Here is a 14,339-nt window from a genome sequence, read left to right as displayed (position 1 = left end):
CAGCCGCAGAACCGCGTTGCCAAGGGCAACGGTGAGGCTCCTTTCCTGGTTGGGTAATGAAGGGAACCGTCCACCCCATCTAGAAAAGGCCTGTTGACATCAGCTTTGAAAAGACAGCACAGGTGCAGCACCATTGACTCAAGGAGGCACTGCAAAGGCAAAGGACATGCTACCCCCAGAATCAACCCCAAATCACCAGCCAAGCCCTGTTTCCTGGATGGCTCCCAGCTCCTGTCACCACACAGCTCACCTTCAGACGGTCCACCAGGTCCCTTTCTTCTTTCTTCTGCACAAACTGAGTCACCCAGTCAGGCTCTCCTGTAGGCCTCGGGGTGTCTGGGGTCTCTTTGCAGGAGGATGAGAGAGTCAGGGGCTGCTCCTTCCCATCACTCAAGGGGACAGTTCCAGTTTCAAGGAGACGTGCCTCTTCCTGATGTTTTCTCTGCTCAAAGTCACGGAGCCAGGAAAGAGCCCCACAAATAAGACTTAAAGATTTTCCCTACAAGAAGAAAAAAAGTCTTCAAAAATAAGAACAAAAACCAAAGTTTTCCAAATAAATTTCTCATTTTAATAAAGCCTTCAAGGAAGGTCTAACTTTAAATATTAGAAAGCACTCTAAGACCAACCTGAGAAAGGACAGGAAGGGATTTAGCAAAAGGACAGCCAGAAAAGATAAGAAAAAAAATAAATAAATAAAGTTCCTGGCTTAATTATATAGCTCACCATTCCCAAGATAATTTAACGTGGCTTATCAGGTTATATATAAGTACTGCAAGTTAACATAATTAGAAGCTGAGGAATTAGATAAAGTCCCAAAAAAGAATTAAGGCCAAAAACACATAGCTTGAAATCCTATATACTCGCAACGGGGAGCCACATTTGGCTCTATGCTTTAATACAGCCATGTGCAGACAGAACAGGATCAGTCCCATGAGATCCAGTCTTCAAAAAATTTTTAAAGCAAACTAATTGCTCTGGAGAACACAATTCTTAATTTGAAGACTAGAATATTCCCTATGGGTCCTCCCTGTGGGTTGAATTGTGTCCCCCACAAATTCATATGTTAAGTCCTAACCTTATGTCTCAGAACGTGACTTTATTTGGAAAAAGGGTTACCGCACATGCAAGCAGTTAAGAAAGAGGAGGGCCCTGATCCACTAAGACTGGTGTCCTTAACACAATGGGGAAATTGGGCCACCACAGCAAGCCCAGAGGGCGAGAAGCCCAGAGGGAAGGCAACAAGGTGAGACACAGGGAAGGCTGGCCTCGGACAGACTGAGGAGAGGGCGGGAACAGTCTGCTCTCAAAGCCCTCCCTGCTGACTCCCTCATCTGCACTTCTGGCCTCTGGAGCTGTGGGAGAGAATGCTTCTGTGGGTTAAGCCCCCAGCCTGTGGAGCTCTGTCAGGGCAGTGGGAGCACTAACTTCCGGGAGGCTGCCGCATGGGCTCCTTCCCTAAAGCTGCTGCTTCTGGGGTCCAAAGGGCAGTTCAGTTCAGGCGAGCCTCTGCAGGAGCCAACACGCTCTGGTCAGGCAGTCAACTATCCGAGCCTGCTTAACCCAAGGGGGTCTCAGAGCATCCAGAGGGGTCCTGAATCTAATATGGGCTTGAACAAACCGTAGGTAAAATGCACAGTGTGTAGGGTTGGGGATAGAGTGGAGCACAGTAGCTACGGCTTCAGACTTCAGGCTGCCTGGCTGAACACTGGCTCTTCCACTCACCAGCTCTGTGACCTGAGGCTAACCTCCCTAGGCTTGTGTACTCCACAGAGGCAAAAATGGGAACAGTTAAGGAGGCAATGTATATGTGTGTGTATTTGACAGAGACAGAGAGAGAGAGAGAGAGAGAGAGAGAGAAAGTACCTTTCTCAGAATTGCCGTAAGCATTACGTTCATACTCCTAACAGCTAATACCTACACCAGGACTAGAACAACACCTGGTACATAAAAAAGCTAGCTTCTGTTACCCTCTCTTTTTTTTTTTTTTGGCTTTTGTTAAGTAATAAATTATTGTGACCTTGAATAAGAACCCATTTCATGAAGTTCCCTTGAAGGGAACTTGAAATAAAATCCCATGAAGATTTTATTTATTTGTCAGAGAGAGAGAGAGAGAACGCACACAGGCAGGGGGAGCAGGAGAGGGAGAAGCAGGCTCCCCGCTGAGCAGGTAGCCCGATGCAGGACTCGATCCCAGGACCCCAGGATCATAACCTGAGCCAAAGGAAGGCACTTAACCGACTGAGCCACCCAAGCGTTCCCTATTTCATGAAATTCTTAAAAGGCCCTATGATAGAACAGCACTTCTGAAGAATGAATGGATGACATATCTTTGGAAAAGCCCATATATACCATTTCTCTCAGCTTTTGATGAATACAGAATGGAAAAGCCTTCTAAACAGCTCTCCCCAGCAGCAGCTGGAGAGCAGCCATTCTGTATTGCCAGTAAAATGGAGAGCCACTGGCTTTAGCCATCAGCAAGCTAGGGTCACGAGAGCCACCCCCTGTAACAGTGGCCAGGGTCAGACAGCTGGTCAGAGAGCCAGCACCCTCCCCTAAAAAGGGAGCTGAGGACCTTCCTTAAAGGAATGTCAGAGTTACCTTCCCACAACCACTGTGGGCACACTCTATCACAAAGAGAAAGGAGAACTGAGGCCTGCAATTCTATATCCTCTAGTAAGACAACAAAATTTTAAATTGGAAAATGCTAAAAGGATACATGACCAAATGCTCATGTTAGGAAATAAATTTAATAAAGTACCCACAACATACCTAGCTTTGAACAATGTTATTTCATGGGGTACCATCCAAGATATCACAGTTCTAAAGTTTCCGCCAAGTACATTCATGCATTCTAAACACCCACACTGTAGCGAGCACTGGGCTTGATGCTGGGAAACAAAGTTCTCTAGAAAATGCCCACAGGCACAAATTTAACACATGAACCATGGCCATGGGGCGTCACATTTCCCTGTGAAGCATGGGCTCCATCCCGGTGGAGAGGTCAGCACAATGTGGGGGCCTGATGAAAAGCTATAAAGGGGACACGGACAAGGGAAGCAGCAGCATCTAGAGCTAAGCAGGGAGCTCAGCCACCGAGGCAGAGGTGAGGCACTGCATGTAACAGTATGGCACGCCGGTGGGCAGTGGGGCGCCAATGATGGGGAGAAGAGCTTACTACAGGAGTGATTTAGACAGTGTCAGAATGGGACAGTAACTGAAGTCACAAGGACAGGAGGCCCTGGAACCAAGAACATCTACAAGAAAGGGCTGAGCAGAGGAATAGGTTACATGGAAGTGGCAGAGCGCTGAGATGGGGAACTGAGCCTTCAGGTTAGACAGGACAGAATGAATACATGCTCTTCTGTGTTCTTTTCTGACATGCTAAAATTACACCAAAGGAATAAAAGAGGCTTAAAACCCACCAAAACAAAGAAAGCAGAAGAAGGGAAAGTAACGGGTTTTAGGAGAGATGGAAAGCAGACAACCGGAACTGAGAGGAGTAAAGGATGCTAAGCCTGAGTGCCTGCGGAGATTCCCTGATAGTCGTGCTCAGAAGCCCCGAAACTGCCAGGGACGTCCCCACCCTGCATGAGACAGGACGTGTACCCTCTGGAGGGGCTGAGCCAGGAGGGCTCTGGAGATGGTGGGTTGCGTGAAGGGTGGGAAGAGGGCCAGAACCAAATCGGGACACACAGTGAAAGACCATGCACCTAAAGCCACTTTCCCAAGACACCCTCAAGAATACTGGCCATCAGGCTGGGACCAGAAGGCAAGGGTTTAAAGGAGCCTACTCCGGAAAAACTGGATGGCTTGAGCAACATCACACAGACGCTAATCACTAGATGCCCCAACAGAGAGGCTAGCCCATCAGCCCACAGCCAGCCTGTCAGCCAGCCCTGTGGTGGCTTTTTCTTGAACACCAACAGGAGACAGCCAAGGGTCACCAGACGTTTGAGGAAAGCCTCTCAACAAAGCACAGAACCCAAACTGGAGGAAGGAGGAGGATGGACGATGAGGTGATACAGGGTGGAAAAAACTCAAAAATGCACTTTAATTGATATCCTCAGAAAGATATTACTATTTCAGGGACACTAGAACAGGATGCTATTTTTAAGAAGCAGAGAATAAGAACAAGGTCCTAAATATTAAAGACAGAATAACAGAAATAAACTGAAGAGAAAGACTGGACAACAAAGTCAAAGGAATCTTGAAGAAGTGGAATTCAAAGCAAAACAAAACAAAAACAAACCAGTATGCCCAATGAGACAGGCAATTAGAAGACAACATAGTAAACAGGATTAACCAAAAGGTCCAAACTCAAAGCACGGGAGTACCAGGAAGCTTATCGAATGTGTAAAAACATCTGAGGATGGAAAAAGAGAAGCTTCCTGTTGCGAAGTGCCCACCAAGAGGCCAAAACAAAGAACTGACAGCACTCTTCCAAACCACCACCACAACGTTTCAGAATACAAAGGACACAGGATATCCTGAAACTCTGGAGGGCGGGGTGGGTGGACCAGGACACCAAGGACTGAGGTGCAGGCCGCACTGGACTTCCCAGTAGCAACAATGGAAAACAGAGGGTGGAGGGAGCAACTGGGAGGGAAAAGCACTCCGCCGCTAGAATTATACACCCAACCAACCAATCGCTATCGAGCAAGTGAAAAGGCACATGGACACATTTGCAGACCAGCTAAGTCTCAAAATCTTACCCCTCCATGCGACCCTTCAGGAACGTTCTCTGCCAAAACAAAAGTGAACCAAGAAGACATGGAATCCAGAAAACAGAAAATCCAACCCAGAAAAGAATACACACAACAGGGATGAATCCCCAAAATATATACTCAGCCAGTATAAGAAGCCAGTCACCAGACAGGACTTACAGTAGGATTCCATTCCCATGAAACTTTACAGAGACAGAATGCGTCTGCAGAGACAGGAGGTGATCACTGGCTGCGAAGCGGATGTGCGAGGGGAAGAGCAGCAGCCAAGGGTACAACAAACCCTGGGCTGACGGGAACGTTTCCATCTTCACTGCGGGTGTGCTTATATGGGGGTTTACAGCTGTCAATACTCACTGACGGGGATTTAAAAGAGGCATGTTTCATTTTATGTCAATATAAAGTTGGTTTTTCTTTTTTTCAAGGAGAGAAAGGAAATTCCTAGTATAATAGTTGTGAAGTAGATCTTAGAAGAACATAGAGAAGAATGTCTCCAGGGTAGAATGGCGTAACTATTACAAACTGAACTGTGTCCCTCCACAAATTCGTATGTTGAAACCCTAACCCCCATGGGACTGTACTGGAGAAAGGGCCTTCAGGGAGGGGATTACAGTTAAATGAGGTCCTAAGAACAGAGCCCTGATCTAATAAAACTGATGTCCCAATAAAAGGAGGAGAAACACCAAAGATCTCTCCCCCATGTGAAGACACAGTAGGAAGGGGGACCCCTACAAGGAGGAGTCCCCACCAGAAGCCAGAAGCTGCCCAAACCTTGCACTTGCCAGCCTCCCTAACTGCGAAATAAATTTCTGTCCTCTTAGCGCCCAGTCTGTGGTATTTTGTTATGGCACCTGAACAGCCTGAGTAAGCTATAATTTTAAGGATGGACTAGCATACGGAGAAGCCCCTGGATGGTGTGAGAAAGTGATGCAGGTGTATTAAAAACTAGACAAACAAAAATTATTCCAGAAGAAAACCCATAATCAGAGCATCCTGACTTAGCAGAGGCTAAAATTTTCTAAGCTACATCGGGAGGATGGGGCACAGGAGGGAAAGGAAACAGTTACAGAGCTACATCTTCGCTATCACAAGAGGAAGGCACAATGACTAGAATAAATCAAGAAACAGCCAAGCTTACAATTTCAGATATGCTATGCAAGTATATTTCTTAGGAACCAGTTAAAAGAATTCGAAGTACCTGTCCAAAGAACCAAGTTTGATAAATTTAACTTTTTAAATGACATGCATGCATTATTCTTTATTAGATTTTTCATATGACTTTAAACAAAGGAGAGGGATATGTTCAATGACACTAACTATTGCAGAGAGGTCAAATAAGGACTCAAAACACCCAAATCTACTAATGAGGAAGTCACTGCTGATACTAAAAGCCATCTCAGGGGACTGGTGGGAAAGCAGGCCTGCTGCACGAGCCTGAGAGCCTCCTGTGGACAGAACTTGCCAAGCTCCACAGGATGACAGGGACATGGAGGACCTCCAGGAGGTTGCAGCCTGGCTGGGGGACCTTCGCATCAACGCCCACTATCACACAGTACTTTCTAAAGGAGAGGCAGGGACTGCTCGCTATAGCTCTAATGCTCTTCCTGGCCACCCTCGGATAAATCCCTCTGTCATTCCATTCTTGGAAGGAAAAGCTCACAGGCCTCTGACTGGATCTCTCCAGCACTGGGTAACCTAGTTCCTGAAGACTAAACCAGTATGTTTAACCTGTGAAAAAGCCAAGGTAATCCGTTTCTCAACATCAAAGCACTTGTGTGCCCAGAACAATTTGGAAAGCTTGGGGGCTTATAGGTCTTGGTTCCTATAGGCATTCACATTCTCCTTTGTCTTCAGCCTAATTGTTCCCAAACCCTGGGGCTGCATTTAATCTTAAATAGTGGAAGTGACTGTTACTCAGAAGGTAAACCTAGGGAACAACTCTGCCCAACTTCAAACCATGAAAATTTCTGCCTAAGTTAACAAGCATGCTAGGGGGCTTCTACGGTGTCATAATCAGGGTCTCTCAGAACCTTCCTGATGATTCATACTCACAGTGCCGGTCGGACTCTCAAATATTCCAATCTTGCCAGCCTCCAACACCCGATACAGCTCTGCCATGAAGTCTTTCTGGATGGAATACGGTGTGAAGGGAAAAGGGAAATGGATGCCACCAACCTCCTGGGTTTTATTAGCCATGGTCCTAAGGGGGGGAAAAAAAGGGCTTGAAATCTAGAGCAGTTCCTAAGAGCAGTCTCAGTACTAGTTACGGAATCTCTCCTCAGGCTGTAGGCTTTTTTGCAAACAGAGACCATGTTCTCCCCTTGGTGCATGTCCTCATGAAGTCATACCCAGCTCGGGCAACCCATAGAATGACATTTGTCAAGAATGGCTATGCAGAACACAGCCCAGCAGAGCCCCGAAACAGAAACCACTCTGCCATCTTACCTGGGATTCCTATGCTTCTTGGACACCCTAATGCCTCCAGGAGAGGCGCAGAGACCTTGTCTCGAGGACTGTGCTCTGGAGATCAGGGATGTTGCTCCCGACTACCAGTGCAGCATGGTTGTGCACATGTCCGCAGGATAGCCTTCGCTGGGCAAAGCTGTCGCGCGTACTCCTGCTGCCAAGATCTGTAAAATTATGACACACGGGCAGAGGATCACTATTATGGTTCTTTATGTGGAACAGGTACATGCATACATCCGTATCTCAAAGGAATCTTCAGTTTGCCCTGACCTCCATTTCCAGAATATATCAGAGCTGCCTCCTAAAGCCTTCCCAGCCTCAATAAATAAGCGCTTCCTGCCGGGTTGCAGACTGGGAGAGCTCTGCTGACGAGGACTAAGTCCTGGCTGGAATTCCAGAGCTCCCCAACACTGAGACTGATGTGTAAAACAAAGGCAAAAGAAAACTTACTAAATTTCCTTACTACCTACACTACCACTGACAAGTCCCTGAAACAGGGAGAGTGACATTTTCTAGGGACTCACTGCTTCAATGTTCATTCTTTGCTAAGGGCTAAAGGTGATCCTAGCCTGACTACCCCACTGCCCCTCCCATGTAAGTCCACTTCAACATATAAAAATTCCTCTGGAGGGACGCCTGAGTAGCTCAGTCGGTTAAGCCACTGCCTTCGGCTCAGGTCATGATCCCAAGGTCCTGGGATCGAGTCCCACATCGGGCTTCTGGCTTGGCAGGGAGCCTGCTTCTCTCTTCACCTCTGCCTGACACTCTGCGGCTTGTGTGCGCGCGCTCTCTCTCTCTCTGACAAATAAATAAATCTTTTTTTTTTTAAATTCCTTTTGAAACTTCTTTTATCTCTAAACACCCCAAGATATGTGTTGGCAATCATCCTCCAAGCATATGGCCCACTGATATACATCTAAAGGGGCTCATGACTAAGGTTTTATTAGACAGTAATAAATGACCTTTCCCAACAACAGTTAGCCCTCTCAAGATCCTGGAACCTTGCTTCCAAAATTCCTTAGAGACTTACATTATCACTAGTCCCCTCCCAGCTTGAAAGTACATAGTGGGCCACTCCTCATGACCCCACTGCAGCTCTTTCTGCCCACAGGTCCTGTCCCTGTGCTTTAATAAAATCACTTTTTGCACCAAAGATGTCTCAAGAATTCTTTTTTGGCCATCAGCTTCAAACCCTAATGTCATCTTTCCTACCTCAAGACCACAGCATTTCTTTCCTTGCCAGGCCAAGGTCTAAGAACTTCTCAGCTCCATGTTTGATCTTTATTCCCCTCTTCTGAACCAAATTTCTCCAAGATAGCTTCTGCATACCTCTTCTTCCTTTCGATTTTTTTTTTTTTAATCTTTATTTTAAGTAGGCTCCATGCAACATGGGGCTTGAATTCATGACGCTGAGATCAAGAGTCACATGCTCTACCCACTGAGCCAGCCAGCTACTACAACCCTTTCTTCCTTTCATCACCATGTGGAGGACTGACCCTTCCATTCTGGTTCCCACACTCTCTTTAGAAGCCACTACTCCAAACTATTTGGAAGGCCTATCTCTTCTAAGTACAAGTACTAATTGGTCTGAAATCCACCTACAACTGGCTACATGACTGGCTTCAATAAGACCAGTGAGTGTCACAGTACATTTATGAAAGGAAAGGTAATAGCCATGACACTCTTCTGGTTATAGTTTAGGAGCACCTAACAGGACAGAGGTCAAAGAACTACAAGGGTGACTCTTACAAACTAAGACCACTTAATACCGAGAGGGAGGCATATAGTTAAAAAAAGAAGAAAAAAAAAAAAAAAACAGGAAGAAAAGAGGAAGGTATCTAACAAATTTTGATCACCTAATATGCATTAAACACTGCACAGGCCTTTTTACTATTATTACCCTGGTTAAGTTGTACAACACTGTAAGAACACAGTTGTCAGGTACTCGTGCTTCCAGACACTAAGTAATTCTCAAAGGCAGAGTTAAGAGAAAACCCAGGAATCCACACCAAAGTCCATATGGGTCTCTTTTAGTCACATTCATATGGAAAGAGATAACCAGCAGAGGCAGAAGGGAGATCTAATAAAAATACACATATTGAGAAATTATGCAAAACCCGCAAAAACCTACAACAGAAGCCACTGCAGAGTGGGATTTCTTGCAGACTAGAATTACAAGGAATCCAGATCCTAAGAGAGCTCCAAGAACCTCTCTAGCAAGTAAATACCCAGACTGCCCTTCTGCGGCTCAGGCACACGCCAGATGGAGCCACTCACTGACCTCCTCCACTTACTCATAGCTTCTGCCTACCCTAGACTTGGACTGGCACAGGGCCTCTTCAGCACCCTCTACCTTTGAGCTTCAGAAGGGGATATTCTTTTCACTCTTTTTAGTTCTAAAATCCCAAGGGAAAAATCTCATCAGCATTGCCTGTCCTTTTAAACTAGATCACTGGTCAGCCTACAGACTGGTGAGGTTCCCAGCTTGATCTAATCGTACTTGCTGCTTCCCACCCCTTTCCACCACTGTCTGGGAAATGATAGACGTTTAGGACTCTGCCTTCTCGGAGAAGCCTCCCCCTCTATTTGGCCACCCAATCCAGGTCAAATACCACTCCCTATCCAAACACACATACACCACCCTGCTTGAAGTCACGCTTTTCTCTCATTACCCTCTATTTAATTTCTTCATAGTTCTTAGCACTAGCTGCACTTCTTTTATTTATAATCCTTTCCTACCAGAATAAACGTGGCATAAAAGGAGGAACCCTGTCGGTCTGGTTCTTCCCTGCCCCCCTGCACCAGAATAGGTACTGTGGCACCTAGCAGGCAGTCAAATAAATTCTGATGGAATGAACAGCCAGCTTGACATGATGTCTATTAAGTAGAGGTTTCTGTTCTTCAGAGGTGTGGGCAGAGGAGGTTCCACAACTAAAATATCTAGTCCAAGGGCCCATTCTTTAATGGTTTCAAACTGCCTTTTTTTTTTTAAAAAGATTATTTATTTATTTATTTGACAGAGAGAGAAATCACAAGTAGGCGGAGAGTCAGGCAGAGAGAGAGAGAAGCAGGCTCCCGCTGAGCAAAGAGCCCGATGCGGGGCTCGATCCCAGGACACTGAGATCATGACCTGAGCCGAAGGCAGCGGCTTAATCCACTGAGCCACCCAGGCGCCCTCAAACTGCTTTCATAGAACTTCACAGCAACCCTGTGTGATATTTTCATTACTCTATTTTATAGATGAAAACCCAGAGACTCAGATAGGTTGAGACCTGCCCAGTCACTCAGCAAGTGCTTGAACCCAAGACTTGAACCCCCATCTGCCAGACCTCCAAGCCCCTGGGATTCGCCGTTCATCCCTCTTCCTCCCACCAGGGCAAGCTGACTAAAAAGAAAGACTTGGTTACTAAACATCAGAATGACAACATGAAACAATACAGAGGAAAAGTAATTATTATTTCACTTCACTGTGGGTGGTAATTATGGATCTCATTATTCCAGAAGCAGCACAGGCTAAATCACAAGTTAAAGAAGCGTTTGCATAAAGGCTTGAATAATAGATTGACTGAGTGCTATTAAGGACATTTGATGGGACTTTTTATCACCTCTTCAGGGTGGTTGTGTGGTGGACAACCACGACCCCAGGCACAAGTTCTCCCGAGAATTCCCCAAGAGTGCTAAGGCATACACCAGATACTTATTAAAGCAGATAAAATACATGAAAGCATCTCAGGTATGTTAGTTCTGAAAGCTCATTTTCTTAAGTTCTCAATTATCACTCATTATTTGTATATAAACTATTGCTACAGAATGAATTGGGTCCCCCCAAATTCACGTGTATTCATGTATATACTGTATAAATATGTGAGAGTCCCAAGGATGGAGCTGGGAGGGAGACAGAAGGCTCCAGCAAGTGAGAATGAGCAGGTTGTAGGCCAGGTCCTGGAGGACTGCTGTTGTGCTCTGAGTTAGCAGCACAGTATAGACTGTATTTGAAGATAGGGCTTTTAGTAGGAAACTGAGGTGAAACAAAATCATTAAGAGTGGGGTCCTGGGGTGCCTGGGTGGCTCAGTTGGTTGGGCAACTGCCTTCAGCTCAGGTCATGATCCCAGGGTCCTGGGATCGAGCCCCATGTCGGGCTCCTTGCTTGGTGGGGAGCCTGCTTCTCCCTCTCCCTCCGCCTGCTGCTCTGCCTGCTTGTGCTCTCTCTCACTCTGTCAAATAAATAAACAAAATTAAAAAAAAAAAAAAAAGAGTGGGGTCCTAATCCTTATAAGGACGGGTGGCCTTAGAAGAAGGGGAAAGAGGACTCTTTCCACACCATGTGAGATGAGGAAGAAGTGGGCTGTCTGCATGCAAGTCAGGAACACGGCTCTCACAAGGAACCAAATACGCCAGCACCTTAGACTTCCCAGACTCTGCAACCCTGAGAAAACCAAACTCTGTTAAGCCCCCAGTCTAAGGTACTTTGTTATGGTAGCCCAAGAGAACTTGAAGCCAGTGACGATTGTATGGTTATGTTCCTAAAACACTTTAAGTTCACACACCTGGGAAACAACACAGCCCAGAAGAAGAAAAGCTTCTCCACACCTGCTGCCAACTCAGAGCACAACAGCAGCGCTCCAAACCCGGGCCACAACCTGGGCCACCTTGCTGGAGCCTTCTGTCCCCCTCCCAGCTCCACCCTCCAGGCTCTCAAAATATCTAAGAAGAACCTGCTACATATTAACATTTATTTCCACATTCAGGGCACCTCCTCCAACATTCTGGTCAATCCATTCATCCCAGTCCTCTAGACTGACCCCCTACTTCACCTCGATTCCCTGACGGGCAGTAAAGCACAGCTTTCAACATTATGGGAGCTGGGCTCCAGGGGCCAAGTCCGGGATCCCAGCTCATGTTAATATCCCTAAGCCTCAGTCTGCTCATCTGTAAAAGAGAAACGGGTAACAACACTCACTTATAGCGTTGTAGTGATCACTAAATAAGGCAATTGATGACAAGTGCCTTAGCACAGCCGGGCTAAACTGAAGCCCCCCACGCGCGGTAGCGTTCTCAAGCACAAGCGCAGCTCCACAGCCACTGCAGGTCCCGCCCTCATTAGTCCGCCCTTTCCCCTCGCACTGGTTCCTAGCCTGCCAATCACATTTTGGTCCCACCCCTTTGGCTCCAGAACCGAATTTTCCCGCTCCCGGCTGGCCCTGCCCCTCTGCACAACCGCCTGCCGTGTCTGCGCTTCCACTGGCGTCTACCGTCTATCCTCTCACTTCGCTTCATCCTCACGCGGCACCGCACTCACCTTCTTCGCCGGCGGGACTGCTTCGCTGAAGCCTGGCAGACGACGAGCCGGAGCAGAAGGTCCCGGAATTTCAAATCGCGGCGCACCTCCGTCAGCGTGGGCGCCCGGGAGGAGCGTGCTGCGTCGCCACGCCCCCACGCTAGTGCGCCTGCGCAGTCCGGAACTCGGAAGGGCGGGTGGGCTGACTCGCCTTTTGTACGTAGGCACCTGCACAGCGCATTCAGCGGGAATTTTTTTTTTCCCCCCACTGGTGCCGGAAACGGTTGTCATGACAGCACCCTAGAGGCTGGGGTCAGGATTCTGGGCTTTCTCCCTTTGCCCTCCTGCCAGATGCAGGATGTTTTAGTGATCTTCCACTGACTAGCACCAAATGTACTGAGCTCAACAGTTGCTTGACTCGATCAAATTGGCCAGTATTGATCGAACACCCGAAGGACGACGTGCTGTAACCAAGAATCAGAAAACCCGTATTCTGGTCCCGGCTCTTGTCAGGCCTTACAAATGAACCTCAAGTTATTTTACCTCTAAAATGGACGGCATCTGCCTTGGTCACCTCGACAGGGTTGTGCATGGTCTTGGATATCCTGAAATCGTGTCCATTAAAGCACTCTAGGAGAGTGTAGGTTATTGTTCCCACCGAGTGCCAGGCACTACCCTGAAGGAAAGAAAAGGAAATCTAGAAAAGCACCAGACCGGCTATCAGGAGCTTCTAGGTAGGAAAACAAACATGTCACCTTCACATCTCTGGAATTGGATTCTCCTTTGTTTAGTCTGGGAAATAAAACTACACCTGATCCCTATCAACTTTCTGAAAGTATGTCCAGTGATACTATCTGGAGATAGCATTAGATCCTATGGGTTAAGGGCTCAGTCCTACAAGACTGCTCCTGCCCCCACTTCAGACACCAATTGCAGGTCTGGGTTGTTACCTATGCCTCTGACCCACTGGGCTATAGATGATGGGAGGTTCCCAGGACCCCACCCTACCCCCAGTCAGATTGATTTGCTGTAGAGAGTCAGGGAAACATTTGCGTACTAGGTCACCAGTTTATTATAAAACCCAGATGAAACAGACGCATAGGGCAAGGTTATGTGGGAATCTTCTATGCCTTATCTAGTAGTACTGATGAAGTTCTAGAACCTAGGTGAGGTTCGGTGGGCTGAAGTCTGGAGCCGATGACCAAGAAAGAATTCTTGAGATGTCTTTGGTGCAAAATGGTGGTTTACTAAAGCTCGGGGACAGGACCCATGGGGAGGAACAGCTGCTGCCCCGGGTTGTGAGAGATGGCAGGTTATGTACTTTGCGGTTGGGGGAAGGTGAGGGGAAGGGAGGTTTCAACGGAACTTTCATATGTTAAAGAGGGCCTACAAGGTGCAGGGAAACCGGAGGCCTCGCGGCTTGATCAATGTTGTCTTTTGGCAAGCCATTCACATTTCTGCTATCAAGCGTCTTTGTTATTGAGATTTGGGTTTAAAGAAATTTAACTTGATTTAGGGCTTGAGGAACTGAGTTATTTGCCTCTGGAAATTGTGCTATTGATAAAGTAATTTCTTTGTTTGTAGATCTAGGACATTTGTAAACCAAGGGAGACTCTTGTCTTGCAGGATTGTGATCTCTGCAAGTTAAATATTTGTTTCTCGAATATGGCAGTCAGGGGTGCCTGAGGAATGTCACACACGTTACCGAGGGGAGCGGGTGGAGAGGGGGTGCGAGGTGCCAGCTTTTGCTTTGTCTTCAGCCAGCCTCCTGCTCCCTCATCAGTACCACTCTCCCAGGACCTGCATGCATTCACTAACAGAAGATCTCTGAACCCACTACTTCTGGGGTTTTACTGAAGTTTCATTATGCAGG

The 14,339-nt window shown here is 47.0% G+C and overlaps 1 protein-coding gene across 3 annotated transcripts in view; it reads right to left on the bottom strand.

The window, feature by feature from the left end:
• The window catches only part of DDX11 (DEAD/H-box helicase 11), a 36,748-nt gene extending 23,467 nt beyond the window's left edge, over window positions 1-13,281 (bottom strand). The window contains exons 1-4 of one of the 3 annotated variants that reach the window (XM_082738049.1): window positions 12,488-13,281; window positions 7,167-7,351; window positions 6,774-6,921; window positions 251-499 (exon numbers count right to left, since the gene is read on the bottom strand). In XM_082738049.1, coding sequence (XP_082594175.1) covers window positions 251-499; window positions 6,774-6,917 — 393 coding nt within the window. In that variant the 5' untranslated portion in view covers window positions 6,918-6,921; window positions 7,167-7,351; window positions 12,488-13,281. Of the gene's footprint in view, window positions 1-250; window positions 500-6,773; window positions 6,922-7,166; window positions 7,352-12,148; window positions 12,275-12,487 lie in introns of those variants that run through there. The other 2 variants (XM_082738050.1, XM_082738051.1) reach the window with 2 other exon arrangements.
• Between the last annotated feature and the right edge of the window lie 1,058 nt (window positions 13,282-14,339).

Source organism: Mustela nivalis (genome assembly GCF_964662115.1).
Source record: "Mustela nivalis genome assembly, chromosome: 7".
NCBI classification, from domain to species: Eukaryota; Metazoa; Chordata; class Mammalia; order Carnivora; family Mustelidae; genus Mustela; species Mustela nivalis.
This window is presented reverse-complemented; position numbering and strand designations above follow the sequence as displayed.